The 19,952-nt window shown below is 53.1% G+C and overlaps 1 protein-coding gene and 1 pseudogene across 2 annotated transcripts; one reads left to right on the forward strand and one right to left on the reverse strand.

Annotated features, from left to right (window-relative positions):
• Positions 1–140: 140 nt before the first annotated feature.
• Positions 141–2,061, reverse strand: LOC103542160 (serine/threonine-protein phosphatase 2A 65 kDa regulatory subunit A beta isoform pseudogene; annotated as a pseudogene).
• Positions 2,062–12,368: 10,307 nt separating this feature from the next.
• NR1H2 (nuclear receptor subfamily 1 group H member 2) lies at positions 12,369–18,711 on the forward strand. Of its 2 annotated transcripts, none has more exons than XM_070633224.1 (10): positions 12,369–12,581; positions 12,699–12,832; positions 13,336–13,397; positions 13,475–13,606; positions 13,924–14,214; positions 14,297–14,568; positions 14,766–14,945; positions 15,608–15,707; positions 17,567–17,775; positions 18,113–18,711. In XM_070633224.1, the coding sequence occupies exons 3-10, from the start codon at positions 13,355–13,357 to the stop codon at positions 18,257–18,259; spliced, it is 1,374 nt and encodes a 457-aa protein (XP_070489325.1). In that variant the 5' UTR covers positions 12,369–12,581; positions 12,699–12,832; positions 13,336–13,354; the 3' UTR covers positions 18,260–18,711. The 2 variants fall into 2 exon arrangements, with proteins under 2 accessions (XP_070489325.1, XP_070489326.1); XM_070633225.1 differs by having other exon boundaries at positions 12,436–12,585.
• Positions 18,712–19,952: the final 1,241 nt, after the last annotated feature.

Genomic DNA, 19,952 nt, shown 5'->3' on the forward strand with positions numbered 1-19,952 from the left:
GCACTTCAGGTTTCTGAATGACGTGATTACGGTCAAAATCAAGCAAACAAAAACCCAAACAACCAATACATAAACTCTTGAGTTTTCACATTCCCTTGCACGTGAGACACTGACACAGACCATTATTATCCAGGAAAAATGTGGCTTTCACTACAGTTAAATCTCGATGTGTCTCCCAAATAGAGTGTTTATAAAATAAGTTATTCTAAACCATGTACGTTTAACTTTGGAATGATGGAGAGACACACAGATACACGGAAACATCAAGAGAATCACTCCACTCCGTGTCTGGGTCCAAACCCATCCACGCTTGGTGGGGAATATTAAGTGGCTGAGGCGTGATGAAACAGTGAGGATGCAGGAGCCCAGATGGTACCAGATAAATCATTGGGAGACAATCAAGAAATGACTGTATCAAGTGTCAGGAATTGGCCACAAACAACAAAAATGGTTCTAAATACTGTTATCCCAACAAGGAAGACGAGTGAAAAACAATCCCATTTCATCTTTAGAAAGAATCAAGTCACTGAAATTTGATTTCTTGTTAAGTAGTGGTTGCCATTTGCTTGGATGAGGTCTTGAAGGTTCTCCATTTTTTCTCTACCCAGTTTAAGAACACATTGACCGGAAATCTGTGATAGGGATTTAGTAAAGTCTTTCCCTCCTGCTCCTCATTATGCCAACGCAAGCGCACTTATTGCTTCCTGTATGAAGTATTTGACATCCATGTCTTCATCTTGGCCTAACTTCTGTAGCACCGGCTTAACTTCCTCCTGCAAAGCCTCGGTATCTAGAATTGTTCCAATTTTCTGTAGAGATTTGGCACATTGAAACGGACATTCGCTACTTGGTCTCCTGCTGTTTTCAATACGATGCGCAGCATCTGTTTAGTGGTTATTTCTCGACCATAGGCTTCGGACAGTGCGTTAATGCAGAATAAAGTAGTCATTCTATGTAAGTAATTAGGATCATTTTGCCATTACTAACACTTTGGGAACAATGGTATTTTGGGCCCACTCTGTACCAAACTTCTGAACTAGTTTCATGAGGTTGCTGGTGGCGGCTTCACGGATGGCATATACATGGTCCATAAGCCAGGCCATACATAAAGAATTCAGCTTTTCCTCAAAGAATTCCATGCCCAGCTGGCCCACCAGCAGAGGCATGTACTCAATGATGGCCAGCCGGACCCTCCACTTGGCATCTTCAGCCAGCTCCACGATGGCAGGAAGGAGAGACTGAGAGAGCTGACGGTTGCCAATCACTTCATTTACACAGTCTAAATTGGAGATGATATTCAAACAAACTTCAGGACACTCATCCTTTAACTGAGCTAAAAAAAGAGGTAAAAGATGTTCAATGGTATTCTCTTTGCCCAAAATTGTAGACAATCCCATAATTACAGAAGCTAGAGCTGATTTGACATCTTGATTTGTATCACACACTAATTCCTTTCTATAGGGCAGAATTTGATTCGTAATGATGGTCTCTCTGCCTTCAATGGGCAAGTTCTCACAAAGTTCTCTGACTTTGTGGGCAGCAGCTGCTCGGACCTCAGCTTCGCAGTCTTGAAGTAGGTTCTGAAAGGCGGGGATGAGGTCATTTACGGTGATTTTAGGACCCACAGCTTTCTGGAGCTCTGAAAATTTGTCAGCTACCATATAGCGAACTCGCCAGGATTTATCTTCCGCTGCTTGTCGAAGGGTGGGCATCCCCAAAGCCTCAAGGTCGTCCTGAGACAGTAACTGGGCAATACTGACACAAGCTTCCACAGCTAGGAGGCGCACCGAATCCTGTTCATCTGAAGCTAGACGAGTCAACAACGGAACAATTTCACTTTTCACACTGTCTAATTCCAAAACTTTTGCAAATTCACCCAACTTGGAAGCAGCAGCACGTCGTACCATTGGTGTGTCATCTGAGCACAAGGAATGAAAAAGTATTGTCTAATTTCTGCTTTGAGAGCATTTGAAGCCCTGGGATAGCAAACGCTGAACAAACCACAGGCAGATGTGCAAGAAGTGAACCAATAGCCACTCGCCCAGGCGTTTCACCAGAGGTGCAAAACGAGCTTCCAGAGCCACAGGAGTATGCTCCTGGGAGATCTACCTCGGGGACTCCACCGCCTTGTCGCGAAACACAGTCTCTTCCACCGTCGCCAGGCTTTCCAAAGGAGGCAGCAAACAGTGGGCAAAGTCAGGACCTCCCAGCAGGCCGGTGAAATTTCCCAGCTGCTCTGCAACAGCTAACGGTGCCTCATCTTCATCATAAATTGTGTCTGTAAGGAATGGCAGCAGTTAGTTCGCGTCCTTTCTACTCCAAGTGCTAGAGCAATTGTGGATAACTTCTTAATACTGTTGAGACGGGGCTGCACGTCCTCATTGCGCAGCTCGTCGATTAAAACCGCGATCAGATATAGCGAACCGTCTCCATCTCGGCCTGCTGCCCCAGGCCCGAGCCCGGGCTCTGCAGCGTCCGCCACGTTCTTTCTCCTCCGGCTGGTTGCCGCCACCCGCCCCGCGAACCGGCCCCGCCCCGCGCCCCGCCCCCGCCTCGCGCCCAGGCCCCGCCCCTCGAGGATGTTCTTCATTACATGTCTATCCAGCTCACTGTCCTTCTATCCATCCAGCAAACCATCTGTTTTTATTTTATATATACATATACATATATATCAAATAATTTTCAAACATCATATTCTTCACCCTGAGCATTTACATCACCAGCTAGATGGATTTCTACCCAAGGACCCAAGTAACCACACCCAGATCAAGAAATAGAACATTTCCAGGTCCCTAGAAGGTTCCCTCTCACTGTCTCCCAGTCAGTGTCTCCAAAGGTAACTAATACCCTGACTTCTATGACCACGGTTTCTGCTGTTCTTGAATGTCAAATAAAATGAATCACATAGATTCTTCTTTTGTGTCCAGTTTTTATCACTCAATACTATGTCTTTGCATGCCTCTAAAAGAGCGTATAGATTTACCTCATTCCTTTTTCCTCCAGCAGGTAATTATGGAAAATTTCAAACATACAGCAAAATGGAAAGAATTTTAGTGAATACGTGTATACCCACCACTTGTATTCTACCACCAACATTTCACTCTATTTGCTTTATCACATTTCTATCCACCCAACTAGGGGGCTCCTTCCCCACCAGGGGAGATATGGCATTGTCTGGAGGTTTTTTTGTTTTTTTGGTTTTTTTTTTTGGCTGAGGAAGATTGGCCCTGAGTAAACATCTGTTGCCAATCTTCCTCTTTTTTTGTTCGAGGAAGATTGTCCCTGAGCTCACATCTGTGCCAGTCTTCCTCTATTTTGCATATGGGTCACCACCACAGCGTGGCTGCCAATGAGTGGTGTAGGTCTGCACCTGGGAACTGAACCCGGGCAGCCAAAGCAGAGCATGCAGAACTTAACCACAAGGCCGTGGGGCGGCACCTGGAGATATTTTTAGTTGTCACAACTCCGATAGGGATGCTCCTGGCCTGTAGCGGTAGCAGCTAAGGAGGTTGCTAAGTATCCTACAACGCACAGGACAGTCCCCCACGACGAAGAATTGTCTGGCCCCGAATGTCAATAGCGCCAAGGTTGAGAAACCCTGCTCTGCTCCTTCCCCAATCCACCTCATTTGCTTGATTTCCAGATAAGTTGCAGGCATCGGTATCCTGCATCCCGTATACTTGAGCCCACCGCATTCTTTAAACAGCTACAGAGTATTCCAGAGCCTAAATATAACACTATTTATATGACCTATGCCCTATGTAAATTGCCCCCCCTTTTCTATGCTATAACAACGTTTCAATAATCATTTGTGCATGTATTTTTCTGTGTACTTGTTCCATAATATCTGTGTGTCGATTCCTAGAACTACAATTGCTCCAACAAGGACCAGATGTAAGTTGTATATTTTGAAACATATTGTTTACTTCCTCCCTGGAGAGCTCGCAAGGATATACACTGCCAAAAGCAGGGGCAATAAAACCCCAATATCCCCACAGCCTCGCCATGCTAATGTTATCTGATGAGTAAAAAAGAAAATAAAAAGGGTTTCATCATTGTTGAAATATTACTTTCCTCAATTATTAATGCCGTTGAACATTTTTCCTTCTCTTTTTTTGCTATTTGTATTTCTCCCTTCAGGAATTTCTTTTATCTTTTTCATACATACACACAGACACACATAACCGCACACACAGATGAACACACTTTAAGACTCTTTAAAAAGTAAATAATTCTCCAAGACCTATTATGAAAAACAAGTTCTGCACCACGCCTGCCATTTTTCCCCTCCCAAGAAGGAACCACTTTCATTTCTTTCAGCTGATAATTTCGACATTATCTCCACGTCTCTAAGTAACATATTTGCATTGCTGATTTTTTGATTTGTCAGTTTTAGGCATTATCCTCTGCCCTCCGACTACGGAAAGTCAGCATTTAGCTCTTTCCTCCCTCTGCCCACACTTCTTACACACTCTTTCCTCTTTGGCATAGTTACGTAAGAATTTAGGTTAGATCGATACTCGGCATTTATTATCATTTCTCATCAGGGAAGTGCATATTAAAATCACAATGCGGTGGCCCAGTGGTGTAGCGGTTAAGATCGTGTGCACCACTTTGGTGGCCCGGGGTTCGCAGGGTCGGATCCTGGACTCGGACCTACACACCGCTTATCAAGCCACGCTGTCCCGGGATCCCACATACAAAATAGAGGAAGATTGACACAGGGCCAATCTTCCTCATCAAAAAATAATAATTAAAAAATAAAAATTAAACAAAAATCACAATGTGGTAGCACTACATTCTCACCAGCATGGCTAACATTAAAAAAATTGACAATGACAAGTGCTGCTGGGGACGTGTAGCAACTGGAACACTCGTATGTGCCCTGCAGGTGGGAATGTAAAATAGTAGAACCATTTTGGAAAAATGTCTGACAGTAGCTCCTAAAACTGAACATATGCTCACTCCACGACCCAGCGATTCTGCACCTGGGTGTGCCCGAGAGAAAGGAGGACTTACGTCACCAAAAGACACCCATAAGATGTTTATAGCAGCGTTATTCGTGACAGCCCCAAGCTGGAAACTTGTGTGTCCATCAGCATGAGAACAGACATGCTGAGGTTTGTATTCATTCTGTGAAGTACCACTCGGCAATAGGAAGGAATGAACTGATTGATAATTCATGTCACAACGGTGGGTACCTCTCACAGTGGAAGAACACAGACACAAAAGATTACGTACAAATGCTGTAGACTGAATGTTCGTGTCTCCTTCAAATTCATATGTTGAAACCCAACCCCCAGTGTGATGATATTCGGAGGTGGGGCCTCTGGTAGGTGATTAGATGGTGAAGGTGGAGCCCTCATGAATGGGATTATCACAGTGACCACGGGGCACTCCCTCACCCCAGCCGTCACGCAAGGACACAGGGAGAAGACAGCCGTCCAGCAACCCAGAGGCAGGCTCTCACCAGACACCGATTCACCCAGCACCTTGATCTTGGATCCCCCCCAGCCTCCCGAACTGTGGGAAGTAAATTCCCATTATTTGTAAGGCACTCGGTCTATGGTGTTTTGTCACAGAGTCCAGACTTAAAACACGGTACGATTCCATTCCTATTAAGGTCAGGAACAGGCAAAACGAATCTACAGTTACCGAAGTTGGAATAGCGGTGATCTTTCCGGAAGGGCATTGACTGGAGGGGGGACACGGGGGAGACATCGGGGCGCTGGAGGTGCCCTAGGCCTCAGTCTGAGTGGTGGTTACACGGGTTTGTACATGAGTAAAAATTCATCAAGTGGTCCATTTAAGATTTTGCATTTTACTTCAGGCAAGTTTACCTCAGAAACATTTTTTAAAAGAACTATACAGATGCATGCCCAAAAAACAACTCAGGTGTTCACCTTATTACAACTACATGAATACTATTTCCATTTACAAGGATTGGAAAGACCTAGAGAAAAGCAGACGACTTGAGGAAGTGTACTGGTTAGCTAATGCTGTGTAACAAATCACCCCAAAACTGAGCGGCTTAAGAGAGATAAGCATTTATTATCTTCCATGGTCTCTCTGGGTTAGAAATTTGAAAGCAGCTCAGCTGTACGGTTTTGGCTCATGGGGTTGCAGACGGACGTCAACGAGGCCGCCATCATCTGAAGGCTCCCATAAGCCGGGAGGATCAGCTTTCAAGATGGTTGAGCCCCAGCTCTTAAACTTGAGTTTCTTTTAGGATGCCACAGTAGGATTGGTCCTTAGGTGGGGGTTGGAGGAGAGGGGTCTTCAAGGATGGAGTTACAAAGGGGGCAGGTCCAGGAAGAGAGGTGGGTGTAAGACCTCCAAGTTTCAGGAAGCATCCTGAGCAGCCTCATGAGGCAGTGTGGACATTGGGTGAAGGGGAACCCCACAGGAACAAAGGCTGGAGCGCTACACAAACAGTGATCCAAGAGAGAGAAGGGAACACTGCCAGAGGGAAATCTTCGAGTAGGGAAAGGAGACAGAGTTCAGCGCCTGAGGAGAGGGCCGGGGCTCTCACAGATTGTCCTGACGTGGTCACGGGAGGAGCAGCAGTGCACGCGTACCTCTGCAAGTGAGCTGGTCGTGTCCCTGGGGTAAAGCCTCTGGAAGTTTCCATCTGACTGCTTCTATTTTTTTCACCAAAAGAAGAAGTGAGAATGAAGAGCAGGGGGGCGCTGTTGGTTTAGAGAAAGAAGAGGAGAAGATGAATTCTTAGAGAATGGAGAAGAAAACGGCGGAAGACTTGAGCATTGGTTCTGAGTGTCCACTTGAGGTTTGCAGTCACAGGTCTGAAGTGTGTCTGTTCACAAGCCCGGCGGGGTGAGAGCAGACGGAGAAAGCAGAGAGCTCATTTCAACCAGGACTAGGGTTTTACCAGGCAAGTATGGCTGAGGGAGAAAGAGCAAGGGAGTTAACATCATGTGTGCAAGGACACGATTATGGTGGCTGATGGTACAATCTATGCTGTCTAAGGAAGGGAGAGAGGACACCAGAGGAGGTGAGGGAAATAGAGGGGAAAAAAGGGTGGAATCAAAGGATCAGGGCTACCAAGGACATTACAGAATTGAAAGGCCCTATGTGATTCGGCCCCGTTCTCTCTCTGACAGCATCTCTTCCCTCTCCCCCTCACTCGCTCTGGTGTAGCCACATTGGCCGCCTTGCTGTTCCTCAGACACCCCAGACACGCACTTACCTCAGGGCCTTTGCATGGGCCATTCTGCCTGAGTGCTTTCCCTCCAGAAAACTTACCCATTCCCTCTCCTCCTTTCAATCTTTACTTAAATGTCACCTTCTTAGTGAAGTCTACTTGGACCACCCTATTGTACAAGGCAACTTTCCTTCTCCAGAATTTCCAGTTTCCTTTACCCTGATCTATGTTTTTCTGTGTGTGCGTGTGTGTGAGGAAGATTGGCCCTGAGCTAACATCTGTGCCCATCTTCCTCTATTTTGTATGTGAGACGCCACCACAGCATGGCTTGATGAGCGGTGTGTAGGTCCTCACCTCAGATCTGAACCCGTGAACCCAGGGCTGCCAAAGCAGAGTGTGCAAACTTAACCACTACACCACCGGGCCAGCCCCACGATCTATGTTTTTTCATAGCACTCAACACCTTGTAACATTGCATTAACTCTAAGATGTCATTGGTTGTAAGCCACATACATCTCAGAATAAGGGATACCGTCTATACTGGTAATTTACTTATTACCTTTAACGCCCGTTTCCCCATTGGAATCTAATCTCCACGGGGGCTGGGATCTTGGTCTGTTTCATTTGTCGCTGTGTCCCCAGCATCTAGGACAGCGCCTGGCATCTAGCAAATACTCAATAAATCTTTAAACAACTCTCTGTGAGCACCCCCTGCTGTAGATTTCCCTGACACAGCAGATGGAGAGTCGGTTTCTCTGCAATAACTCTCACCTCGTCTCCCGTCCTCTTTCTCAGCAGCTGGAATACCCAGTCGGGACCCCTCAGAGTCTCCCCAACGGATTCTGCACCATCCAGTCCTGATGCTAACTCACGTCGATTAAGCGGTCTCTGAGAAGCCTTGCCTGCAAATTCTTAAGTGGCCACACGGTGGTGGTGTGGGCCAACTTTCCCAGCCAAGATCAGCTCTTTTCCCCAGTGAATGAACCGGTCTGTTCATTCGATTTAAATCATTGTGCTCCAACAAAGATTTATTAAGCACCTTCCCCAAGGTAGCACTTTTTTTGTTTATTTAATTTTTAATTTTTAAGCTTTACCTCCCCAGTTTTTTGAGCTGGATCCTGGAACACATCAGGCTGTTTCAAGTCTCCCTTTTGCCCCTGCCGTTCCCGCTGCCTGGGATGCCGACTCCACGTGAAAGGAGCAGAGGAAATGCTTCCCCTGGACTGTCTCCTGCTCAACAGAGTGTGGAAATTAATTAAAGAAACCCTAAATTGGGGTCCTCAAGGCCTGTAGGGGGAGCTCTCAGGCCCTATCACACATCAGTCAATTACACCAAACAGGAAGAGACAGAAGTTGCATCTCCAACAAGATGCAGAAAGTAAAGCTACTTTACAACTGAAGGAAGATTTCTCTCCTCACCCAGCGACAGCTCAGCCAATGAGAAATGCTGCAGCTCAGCCAATGAGGAACACCACAGCTCAGCCAATGAGAAACGCCACAGCTCAGCCAATGAGAAACACTTCAGCTCAGCCAATGAGAAATGCCACAGCTCAGCCAATGAGAAATGCCACAGCTCAGCCAATGAGAAACGCCGCAGCTCAGCCAATGAGAAACACTTCAGCTCAGCCAATGAGAAATGCTGCAGCTCAGCCAATGAGAAGCCATTGCCTCCTTGAACTGTTACTTTCCCCGCAATGGACTTTCTTTTACAATAGCCCCTCTCTCCTCCCCTCTTTTCTCTATAAAAGCAGCTCCCGTCCTTGTTCTCTGGATTTGCCTATGGTTTGCCACAGCATGCGCATCCTGAATTGCAATTCTTTTGGCAATTCCCAAATAAACTCATTTTGAGATAAGATAACAGGCAAATTTGCTTTTTAAGTCCAGTAACTAGACGTCTTCTCAACACACCTCAGCAAATGGCACCAGGATCACCCCCTATTTTGTCACATAGGGGCTTGTGATCAGGTCAACTGCCTCCACCAGACCAGGAGGCCCTCCAGGCAAGGCTCAGGCCTGACCCCTTTCCAGATCTCCAGCCTCGCTCAGCACAATCCTACTGGGGAGGAGGAGAGGCAGGGGGAGGGGGCTCGGGATGTGACTGGACAAAGGATTATCAGATTTTTCAATCCATCATTTTATTTAATTGTCCAGCAACCTTGTAAGAAAGAGATTGTCATTCACATTTTACAGAGGGGGGGAAACAGGAGCGGGGGTGGGGGGAAATGGAGGGGGGCCTGTACAGGCCATACTTGAACCTCAGTCTTCCAGCTCTAGACACCTGGGAGTCAGCTCAGACACCTTGGCTTTCCCTCATCGCCCCTATTACTTTTGCTCGAGTTCCATTGGCCAGAACTCAGTCATGTGGTCACACCTAGCTGCAAGGGCAGCTGGGAAATGTAGTCCACTTGTGTTGCCCAGGTCAAGGGTCTGTATTTTGGTGAATGCTCAGACAGTATTGGACTCACCTGGCCCACAAGCCCTCATGATGGGACTGTGCTCCCTCTGGGATCTTATCTCACATCCTCCCCACCACCTCACTCAGCTCTAGCCACTCTGGCCTCCTTCCTGCGTTTTGAATATGCCCAAATTATTCCTACCTCAGGGCCTTTGCACTGGTTGTTCCCTCTGGCTGGAAGACACTTTCACTCAAGTGTCCTTATGGCTCCCCCTCTCACACACATTACCTCTGGAAGGTTTATTTGGGCCGAGGGGCCATTTTATTTCCACCATAACTGGGGTAGCTGCAGTCATTTCCTGGACAGGGGTTGAGGAGTTAGGCACATAGAAAGCTTAAATGTTCTGTTGGACGTTCCATCAAAAATTTGTTGCATAATCATCTGACTTTCAGCCTACTGTATTTCACATATAATTGCCAATCTACTTTCTGACATGACTTTAACATACCCTAAATTTTCTTGGGGTGCAGCTCGTATATATACCAAGGAAAGATTATAGTTTGTCTTATTGATGATTTTATTAAGACTCGGCCACAGTTTTGGAAAAGTCGCATCCCCCCCCCCCCCGCCCCCAGCAATGCTGCCTGAGGCATTTGGGTTGGTGATACAGCACTCCTGTGTCAGACTGAACTGTGGCCACGTGTTCGCAGTAATTCTGTATGTTCAAGTGAGATCTGCCTGCCCTACTGTTTCTCCTGTGTACTTATGTTGAAGTACGATCTCTTTAGCTTCCACTTATTCATCTTTTGTATTGCAGTTGGTGAAGTCAAATGATCATTTATTGTTGTTGTGGACATAGTTCAGCTATATTATCTCTGGATTTCACTTCCGAAGAGTAAAGGCAGAAGTCCACGTTACAAATTATTTGTGACAAAAAGAAATAGAACTAGCCGTCAGGGAAGTGCAAATTAAAACCACAGGGAAATATCGCTTCACACCCACTAGGATGGCTATGAGAAAAAAGACAGATAGTAGCAAGTGCTGGCGAGGATGCGGAGAAATTGAACTCTTCCCACACTGCTGGTGGGAAATCAAACGGGGCGAGCAGCCTGGCAGGTCCTCCAAAGTTAAATGTCGAGTTACCATATGGCCCAGAAACCCACTCCTGCATATATACCCAAGAGGAATGGAAACATAGGTTTACACAAAAACTCCTACAGGAAAGTTCATGGCAGGACTACAATCGACAATAGATACAACCCAAATAGCCATCGACTAGCGAACGATAAATAAACTGGCGTATCCTCATCATGGAATAGTATTCAGCCAGAAACAGACAGGAAGCACTGAGAGACGACGCTACAACAGAGATGGACCTGGGAAACATTATGCTAAGTGAAAGAAGCCAGACACGAAAGGACATATATTCTAAGATTCCATTTATAGGAAACGTCCAAAATAGGCAAATCCATAGAGACAGAAGGTAGATCAACGGTGGCCTAGGGCTTGAAGGACGGGGGGATTGGGGGTGACTGTTAGGAGGTATGGGGTTCCTTTGGGGGGTGACAAAAGAGTTCCTGAATTCCTCGTGGTAACGGTTGCGACAATCCTGTGAATATACTAAGAGCTGTTGGACCGGACACTTTAAATGGGGGAATTGTCTCAGTATGTGAGTTACTTTTCAATCAAGCCGTTACCAGAAAATGAGAGGATATTGGATCAGTTACAAATGAGAACATCGGGCTGCAGTTAGCGTCAGATAACAAAATTGGCGCAGCCCGGATGCTCAGTCACCCCAGGCACTGCCTGTCGCGAATCCTCACGCCCTTCATAAGAAATACGAATGGTTCCCCCCGTTTTACAGGTGGGTCCACCGAGACCGAGAGTGACGCGATTTGTCCCAAAACCGTTGTAATTCCTCTTCAGCTTATTTCAGTCTTTTGCAACTTTTCTAATAGTGAAAAGTTAAAAACGACTTCAAACTTCCACAGGAATAAACTTAGCTCCCACACACTGGGCTCCCCATTTTGAACCTGGCCCGGTCCAGGCTTTTTGCCTCATTTCATCGTAACGAGAACGTAATAAACTCTTGTCCCCATTGTACAGATGAGGAAACTGAGGCACCGGGAGGGTTAATAGCTTGGCTCAACATTGCACAGCAAGGAAGCGACAGAGAGACTGGTTCAGCCAGCCCCATGTAAACCACTCATTTTACTGGTGACATCTTGGGATGGAAAATTCCACAGCTTCCACGCCAGAATGGACAAAACAAGCTACAAAAGAGCGTGGATCACACATTTCAGTTTTTAAAAAAATGCATATATGCTCAATATAAATCTGATAATCATTGGGGGAAAGACTTTGGAACAATTTCCATCTTCTACCTGTTCAACTGTGTTGAGTTTTCTTTAAAAGCTATTATTTTTATCTTTTTGGTAGGGGAAGTTACACTTTTTTTTTTAAGTTCTTCCTATCACGAAGTTATTTTTTTAAATACATTTTTTCTAGGTCTAGGTTTGTAAATTCATGTATTGAAACCCAACCAGCAGCGCACCTCCAAAATCAGAAAACTTCTAACAACCAAAAAAAGTACAAACACGCTTTAAGTCAGCCGTGTGCAAAAAGGAGCTAGGGCTGGGGACCTGCGTGCCGAGTCAATGCTTGGCTGCGAGCCCAGAGAGGCACAGGGTTGAGTTAAAGCCACACAGCGCAGGGCGGGAAGGTTTGGGACTGGCCACGCCCCCTTCCGGCCCAGCGTTTGATTGATGGGTCCGGAACTCTTCTGCCCCGCCCCAGCGGAGCTACCTTCCGGTGGGTCCATGACTTCCGTGCGGGGCAGCCGATTTGGCTCTTCCTAGGCGGACCGGAAGTCCGTCCATTCTGACTCCCCGCCCTTTTCCGGAAGTGACGCACGGTGGGGTTGCCGGAAGAAGTGGCGAAGTTACTTTTGAGGGGACCCGAGCAGCGGCGGCGTGCCAGGGGACGCGGAGGAGGAGGAGGAGAGGCAGAGCAAGGGGCCGGAGGCAGGTGCACTGGAGGGTGGGGAGACGCGGGAGGAGCCGCGGGCCCGGGGCTTCCCGGCGTCCCCCGCGCTGCTCCGCTCAGCCCCCTCCTCTCCTGCCACCCTCTCCCCTCCTTAGCTCGCGCCGCCTCCGGCTGTTTCCAGGGCAACGGGAGTAGGAGACCCCGCGAGAGGCCGCCCACGAGACCCTCGCGCGCAGCCATGAGCCCCGCCCCCCGCTGGTGTTCGGAGAGGGGCGGGACCTGGAGCGAGGTGTGGGGGCGGAGCATGCTGGGAGGAGGTGGGGCGGGGGCTGTGGGCGGAGTGAGGGTGGAGCCTGGAAGGGAGGGGGCGGGACCTAGAAGAGATGGGGGCGGAGCGTAGCGGGAGGAGGTGGGGTCAGGATGAGAGATGGGGGGGCTTCCTGGGCACAGGTGAGTGGAGTCTAGGTAAGAGACTTGGGGCGAAACTGGGTGGAGCCGGATTCAAGCAGAAGGGGGGGTGCGGGGTCCCTGGGAAGAGCGGGTGGGCGGGGCCTTGAGTGGGCGGGGCCTAGGAGGGGCGGGGCCTACAGGAGGGCGGGGCTTGCGGCCCAGCAGGAGGCTGTCCTGGAGCAGAAGGGGGCGGGCCCTGTTAGAATTGCAGGGGAGGGTTTGCAGGCGGGCTGGGGGCGGGGTCTGTGTGCAGTAGGGGAGGCGCCCCCATGTAGAGCTGTGGCTGGCCTAACCTGACCCTCCCTGGCCCCACAAGGCTCTCAGTCCCCCTGTATTGTGCAGGTTGCTCCGTGACCCCACCATGTCCACCCCTACCACGAGTTCCCAGGACTCCCCCTTGCCTGGTGAGTGACCCGCTTCCCAGCCCAGCCCCCCCATCCCACACCTCTCAGGAGAAACTCACTGTGCCTCCCTCTCTCAGGAAATGGCCCCCCTCAGCCCAGCGGCCCCTCCTCTTCACCCGCTGTAAAGGACGAGGGTCCTGAGCCGTGGCCCGGGGGTCGGGACCCCGATGTCCCAGGCACTGATGGGGCCGGGTCCGCCTGCAGTGTGGGTGAGACGGGGCCCAGGGACGTGGCTGAGAGTTGGCATGGGGGCTCGGGGAGGGATCTTGCGAAGGGACAAAGATCAGAATGGGGATGGGAGGCCCCAGCTTCTTGTTGATTTTGTTTCTTCCATTCCCCCTTGAAACCTCTTGTTTTGATTCATGCTTTGGGGTTCACTATACACATCTTTCTCTCTGAATCGCCGTCTGCCCGGCTCACCCTCCCTACTCCGACTCTCTGCCCCCGATCTCACATGGGCCTGTCCCTCTGGCTGCTGTTTCTCTCCGTGGCTCTGCCCCTCATGGCCTCTGTCCACCCACCTCAGTCATCCCGGACCCAGCGGAGGAGCCGGAGCGCAAGCGCAAGAAGGGCCCGGCTCCGAAGATGCTGGGCCACGAGCTGTGCCTCGTGTGCGGCGACACGGCCTCGGGCTTCCACTACAACGTGCTCAGCTGCGAAGGCTGCAAGGGCTTCTTCCGGCGCAGCGTGGTCCGAGGCGCGGCCGGGCGCTACGCCTGCCGCGGGGGCGGCACCTGCCAGATGGACGCCTTCATGCGGCGCAAGTGCCAGCAGTGCCGGCTGCGCAAATGCAAGGAGGCCGGCATGAGGGAGCAGTGTGAGTGCCGGGGAGGGCGCCCTGCCGGCCTGGCCGCTGCCCAGCCCTGGGGCCCCTGCTGAGGCCTGTGTCTCCCCCACAGGCGTCCTCTCGGAAGAACAGATCCGGAAGAAGAAGATTCGGAAGCAACAGCAGCAGCAGCAGCAGCAACAGTCACCCAAAGGGCCGGGGGTCAGCGGCAGCGCCGCCTCGGGGCCTGGGGCCTCCCCCGGAGGGTCGGACAGCGGTGGCCAGGGCTCCGGGGAAGGCGAGGGTGTCCAGTTAACAGCGGCTCAGGAACTGATGATCCAGCAGTTGGTGGCGGCCCAGCTGCAGTGCAACAAGCGCTCCTTCTCGGACCAGCCCAAAGTCACGGTACGACCCCTTCCGCAGCCTTGGGGTGGGGGGCCCGGCGGGGCTGCAGCCCAGGCCCTGGGGGGGGACTGGGGCTCTGGAGGGCAGGGCCTTCGAGGGGAGGGTCTCCTAGGGTGCAGGCCTTGCCTCAAGATGCCCCCATGGCGTTGGGCTCAGGGAAGGAGTCTCGTGAGTCACCCTGGCCCTCGTGTCCCCAGCCCTGGCCCCTGGGCGCGGACCCCCAGTCCCGCGACGCCCGCCAGCAGCGTTTCGCTCACTTCACGGAGCTGGCCATCATCTCAGTCCAGGAGATCGTGGACTTCGCCAAGCAGGTGCCTGGCTTCCTGCAGCTGGGCCGTGAGGACCAGATCGCCCTGCTGAAGGCATCTACCATTGAGGTAACGGCCAGCCCGCCCATCCTCATCAAGGCCCTTCCTGCCTCTGCACGGGGGAACCACAGAGATGAGCCCCAGGACGGAGGCTGGGCCCAGAGGGACGAGCAAGGCTCTGCCAGTCCTCACCTTCGTAGGGGATCACATCCTACGGGAGCATGTCAAAATACTAAACAAGAGAATCAGAGCTTCCCAGGAGCCAAGGAGAGAAAGGAAATGGGCTGAGGCTGAGAATAAAACTGAGGATTGGGCTGGAGGGGCATGCTTTAGAGAATGTGCTGAGAGGGCTATTCAGAGAGTTGACGTTTGAACCAAAACAACGGTCACGAGTAAATACTGAGTGCCTAGAGGATGTCAGGCTCCATTGGAAGTGTGGGGCCTGTGGCGGTGAACGAACCACACAGAAATCCCTGCCCTCATGCCTCGTAGCCAGCTGGGGAGAGCGTCCTGGGTGGAGGGGCTGTGGGTGCTAAAGCTGGAGGAGGGAGAGAGCTGGGAGTCTGACACAGGCTGGTGCGGTTGAGAGAACCGGGGGCGGGGGTCAGAGGGCCAGGGCCGATCCTGGCAAGGCCAGGTCCCCCATTCAGGCCAGGAGAGGAGGGACCGGTGGCTCAAGGCTCACAGGGACCCCTCGTGGCCCTGTCCACCGCCCTGCCTGCTGTCCCCAGATCATGCTGCTGGAGACAGCCAGACGCTACAACCACGAGACAGAATGCATCACTTTCCTGAAGGACTTCACCTACAGCAAGGATGACTTCCACCGCGCAGGTCTGGCCCAGAGCGGCTGGCGGTGGGGGGGGGGGGGGGGCTGGGGCGCCCTGCTGGCTGCGAGACCTCGGGCTGGCTCATCCCTGTCTGAGCCTCCAGTTGTTTATCTCCAAAGCAGGGTGAGCGTTGAGCCAACCCTGAAGCAAGATAAGAGCACATTTATCGAGTGCCACTCTGTACAGCGGAACGCAGTGCAGGACAAGACAGGTCTCTGCTATCACGTGGGGCATCTCGGTGGGAAGGAAAACAAGACACTCTCTCCTCCCCGAACCTGGTCCTGCCCGAGGGAGGCTGGATCTTGGTCCATTGTGAAGTGCGCAACCTGCCCAACTGTACAGGGCAGCCCTAGTCCCTGCCCTCAAAGAGCACTAAATGGGAGATGTGCCCCAGGTGGTGGGCTTCTGGACAAAGTGCAGTTGAACTGAGGCCTGAGGGGTGAGAGGCATCGCCTAGGCAAAGGGAGGTGGGGAGTACCATTGCCCACCGCATGTGCAAAGGCCTCGCTCCCTTGGCCTCTGGGCTTTCTCAGTAAGTCCTCCTCTTTCCTGGCATCTGTCCCTGAGACACCTCTCTGTACTCCCACCCTCTGCTCCTAACCCCACCTTCTTTCCTTTCTCTGACTCCTGGCCCTTCCAACACCCAAACAGTCCCAGTAACTCCTAGGGTATGAACCTGGCAGGGGAGCATTGTAGGGGGAGAGTGTTTCTTGGGGGGGGGGGGGTCAGCATGTGCAAAGGCCCTGAGGTGGAGGAAGAGCTGGACAGTTTTAAGGACCTACAGGAAGGCCCACCGCCACAATCCAAGCCTCAGTTGTGTGTCCCTGGAACCTTGCTGAGGTCCCTCATGGGCTGCCTCCTCCACCCCTGCCAGTGTGTCTGTTCACATGGCAGTCAGGAGGACCCTATCCACACCCGAGTCAGCTCACGTCCCTTCTCGGCTCAGAACCCTCCGTGGCTCCCGTCTCACTGGGAGCAAAGCCACAGTCCTCACCGTGACCCACCCTCTCCCGTCGCTCACCCTCCTCCGGGCCCACTGGCCTCCTCCCTCTTATTTAAACCCACCACATGTGCTCCTGCCTCGGGGCTTTTGTTCCTGCTGCGTGTGCCCTCTGCCCAGAAGTTGGGTGACCAGCTTGTCCCAGTTTGCCCAGGACCTTCCCACTTTTGACACCAAAAGTCGTGTGCCCCAGGAAGCTGGCCGTCCCCGGGAAAACAGACGGTGGTCCCATACCCGGAGCACTTAGGCATCCTCATAACTCGCTCTCTCTCCGCCTTCAGGTCATTGCTTAAAGGTCACCCCACGGGGACCACCTTTGCCGAGTGTCCACGTGACTCTCAGTGGCCCCTACTCTTGCCTGTGTTACCTTCATTCGTAGAAGTCCAGAGGGTTAACTTCTGTGTCTGTTATCTGTCCCCTCCACTCCCAGATGTAAGTGCCACAGGAGGGGACCTTGTCTTGTAAACATCTCTGCCCAGCGACCTGGCGCAGAGTAAATGCCGCTGAAGTTTGATGAAGGAAGGAGTCCCTCTTGGAAGCCATCGCAGGGGGTGACACAATGTGACCTAGGTTTAAAACTCTTTCCTTTTCCTGAGAAGAGGTCCCAGGAAGCCAGAAAGGAAGCGAAGGGGTTGATGGGGTGTTTCTAATCCTGAATAAACGTTCGCCCCCCCTTACTCATTCCCTCATTCGGGCAAGGTTTGTGGCGCACCCACTCTACTGTGCCGGGCAGTGGGGACACAGAGGGAACAGAAATGACAAGAGCAGTGTCGTTGGTGCTGTTTTCCTCGCCCCGCGGACAGCGGGCAGGTCAGGGGCCGGTGTCGGGCCGGGGATGCTGACCGGGGCCTCCTGCCCCGCAGGCCTGCAGGTGGAGTTCATCAACCCCATCTTCGAGTTCTCGCGGGCCATGCAGCGGCTGGGCCTGGACGACGCCGAGTACGCCCTCCTCATTGCCATCAACATCTTCTCCGCCGACCGGCCCAACGTGCAGGAGACGAGCCGCGTGGAGGCCCTGCAGCAGCCCTACGTGGAGGCCCTGCTGTCCTACACGCGCATCAAGAGGCCACAGGTGCGGCCACCTGGAGCCCCGCCCCTCCTGGCAGAGCGGGTGCCACCCAAGCCTCGGGGTGGGACAGGAGGTCGAGGTCCACATGGGGTCAGCCCGGCACTGGGGTCTTGCTTCCTCGTCTGAGCCCCGCCCCCAGCCCCCCTGGCAGCTCTCTGAGCCCTGGCTGATGTCCCCTCAGCGTTCTGTCCTCAGGCCCCCTCCCCAAGGAGCGAGGAGTCCAATCATAGGGGTAGGGGGGCCCCATGCTCTGCCCAGCCCTCCCCACACGGGCTCGGCCTGGGGAGTGGGTGGCCCGGGTGGGCTGGCAGGTGCCCACCTCCCTCCGGCTCCCCCGCAGGACCAGCTGCGCTTCCCCCGCATGCTGATGAAGCTGGTGAGCCTGCGCACGCTGAGCTCCGTGCACTCGGAGCAGGTCTTCGCCCTGCGGCTACAGGACAAGAAGCTGCCGCCTCTGCTGTCGGAGATCTGGGATGTCCACGAGTGAGGGGCCCGGCCACCCCGCCCCACAGCCCCGCACCCTCCGCTGAATGGACACTGTCGCCCCTTCCTCCTCCTAGGGTGGGAAGGGGCCAGGGCTGGGCTGGGGGTCCCACCCTGTGGCTTGAAGCGCAGGCCCTGGCCCCGCCAGCCCTTGGCCCTCAGGATGAGCCCCACTCGGGGTCCAGGACGCTCCCTCCCTGTCCACCAGTCTTCCTGGGGGGGAGGGATGGGTCACAGGTCCCGCCCTCTGACCTCTCCAAGCACTCCCAGCTGGCCTCCCCACCCCAGCTTCCACCTCAAGCCTACCGCGCAAAGCACCTTGAACAGAGGGAGAGGAGGCCCTGTGGCTCCCCCGCAGCCTGAGAGACCAGAGGCCCCCTCTCCCACTGCTCCTTTTATTTAATAAAACTAAAAAAACCCACAAAAACAGGAAAATAAAATATGAATAGAAACCTGCCCGCAGCCAGAGTCAGTGTGAGATGCAAAGGGGGTGGGCTGCCGGGGTCTTCGTGGACATGGCCCCACAGATGGGACCCGAGGCCTCCCTGGTGCTGGGCTCATGGGGTGTCAGCTACAGACTTTCCGTCCACGGTGATGTGACTGGGTGCCGTGGGGGCCCAGGAGAGGCCCCTGACAGCCTCGGGGTCACCTCCCAGGACAAGGTGAGTTGGAGCCCACTCCTGATCAACGAGGAGGATTTAAGTGGATGAGGGGGTGGGGCCTTCCATCAGTCAACATGTACTTGCCGAAGCCACTTGTGGGCTGGGCGGGCACTCTGCTGGCCATTCTGGGGACACAGATGTCATCCATCCAACAGACGGAGGGGGCATTTACTGTGACCCAAACACAAGTTTAGGCACTGGAAACAGCCGACAAGATGAAGTCCCAACTGGGAGGTGGGTACCAGTCAGCCTGGCAGTGGGGGGATGGATGCACAGGGACAGCTAGAATGTCAGGGAGTAGGGGCTCTAGTGGGGGCAGCACAGGGCAGTGTGGGAGCCAGAGGAGGAAGTCGGCAACCCTCACGAAGGAGGCCACGTCCTAGCTGGACCTAAGTCGTGAGACCCAGAGGGCTGGGCCCCCAAGTTGCAGGAAGGGCACGTGCCAGGTCTGGAAGGTGAAAAGCCCCCGTGAGTTCAGAGTACAGACAGCCGGGGGGTTCTCCTAATTCCTCCTCCCCTGTGCCAGGCCCTCGGGGGCCCCGGCGTGAGTGGGATGGACAGTCCTGGGCCCTGGTCGAAGCGGGAGGAGGGGTTGCTTGAAGGGATGGGCTGGGTCCCGAAAGGTAGGTTTTTTAGGGCGGAAGTGAGAGCAGTTACAAGCCATCGCCCCATTCCGAGCGGCGCGCCTGGCACCCCCTAGGTGTGCCCGCCCTGCCCAGAGTCTAGTCTACAGATGGGGAAACTGAGGGTGTGAGACAGGAGAGCAAACTGGGCAGGGACCTGGGCGCGCGTGTGCCAGCCTCTGCGGGGCGGACGGACACCACGCCGCTGGGGGAAAGACGGACAGCGCCCAGGACCCGGCCTCGGGCAGGAGGCGGGCGGGGGAGCGGGGGATGCGCGCGCAGCGCCCGCGGGCGGGGGTGGGGCCAGGGCCGCGGGGCGCGCAGGCCGCACGAGGTCGCGACGCAGCCTCAGGGGGGCGTGGCTTTGGGACGCACACGACCGAGGGGGCGGGGCTTGGCGAGGATTCGTCGT

This window comes from Equus przewalskii, chromosome 9, assembly GCF_037783145.1.
Source record: "Equus przewalskii isolate Varuska chromosome 9, EquPr2, whole genome shotgun sequence".
Classification (NCBI taxonomy): domain Eukaryota; kingdom Metazoa; phylum Chordata; class Mammalia; order Perissodactyla; family Equidae; genus Equus; species Equus przewalskii.

What these genes read in the sequence shown, in the direction of transcription:
- NR1H2 (XM_070633224.1), top strand. Translation starts at nt 13,355, where the DNA reads ATGTCCACCCCTACCACGAGTTCCCAGGACTCCCCCTTGCCTG. An exon ending in CGGGTCCGCCTGCAGTGTGG is followed by an intron (nt 13,607 to 13,923) that starts GTGAGACGGGGC and finishes CACCCACCTCAG; the next exon opens with TCATCCCGGACCCAGCGGAG. An exon ending in GGCCGGCATGAGGGAGCAGT is followed by an intron (nt 14,215 to 14,296) that starts GTGAGTGCCGGG and finishes TCTCCCCCACAG; the next exon opens with GCGTCCTCTCGGAAGAACAG.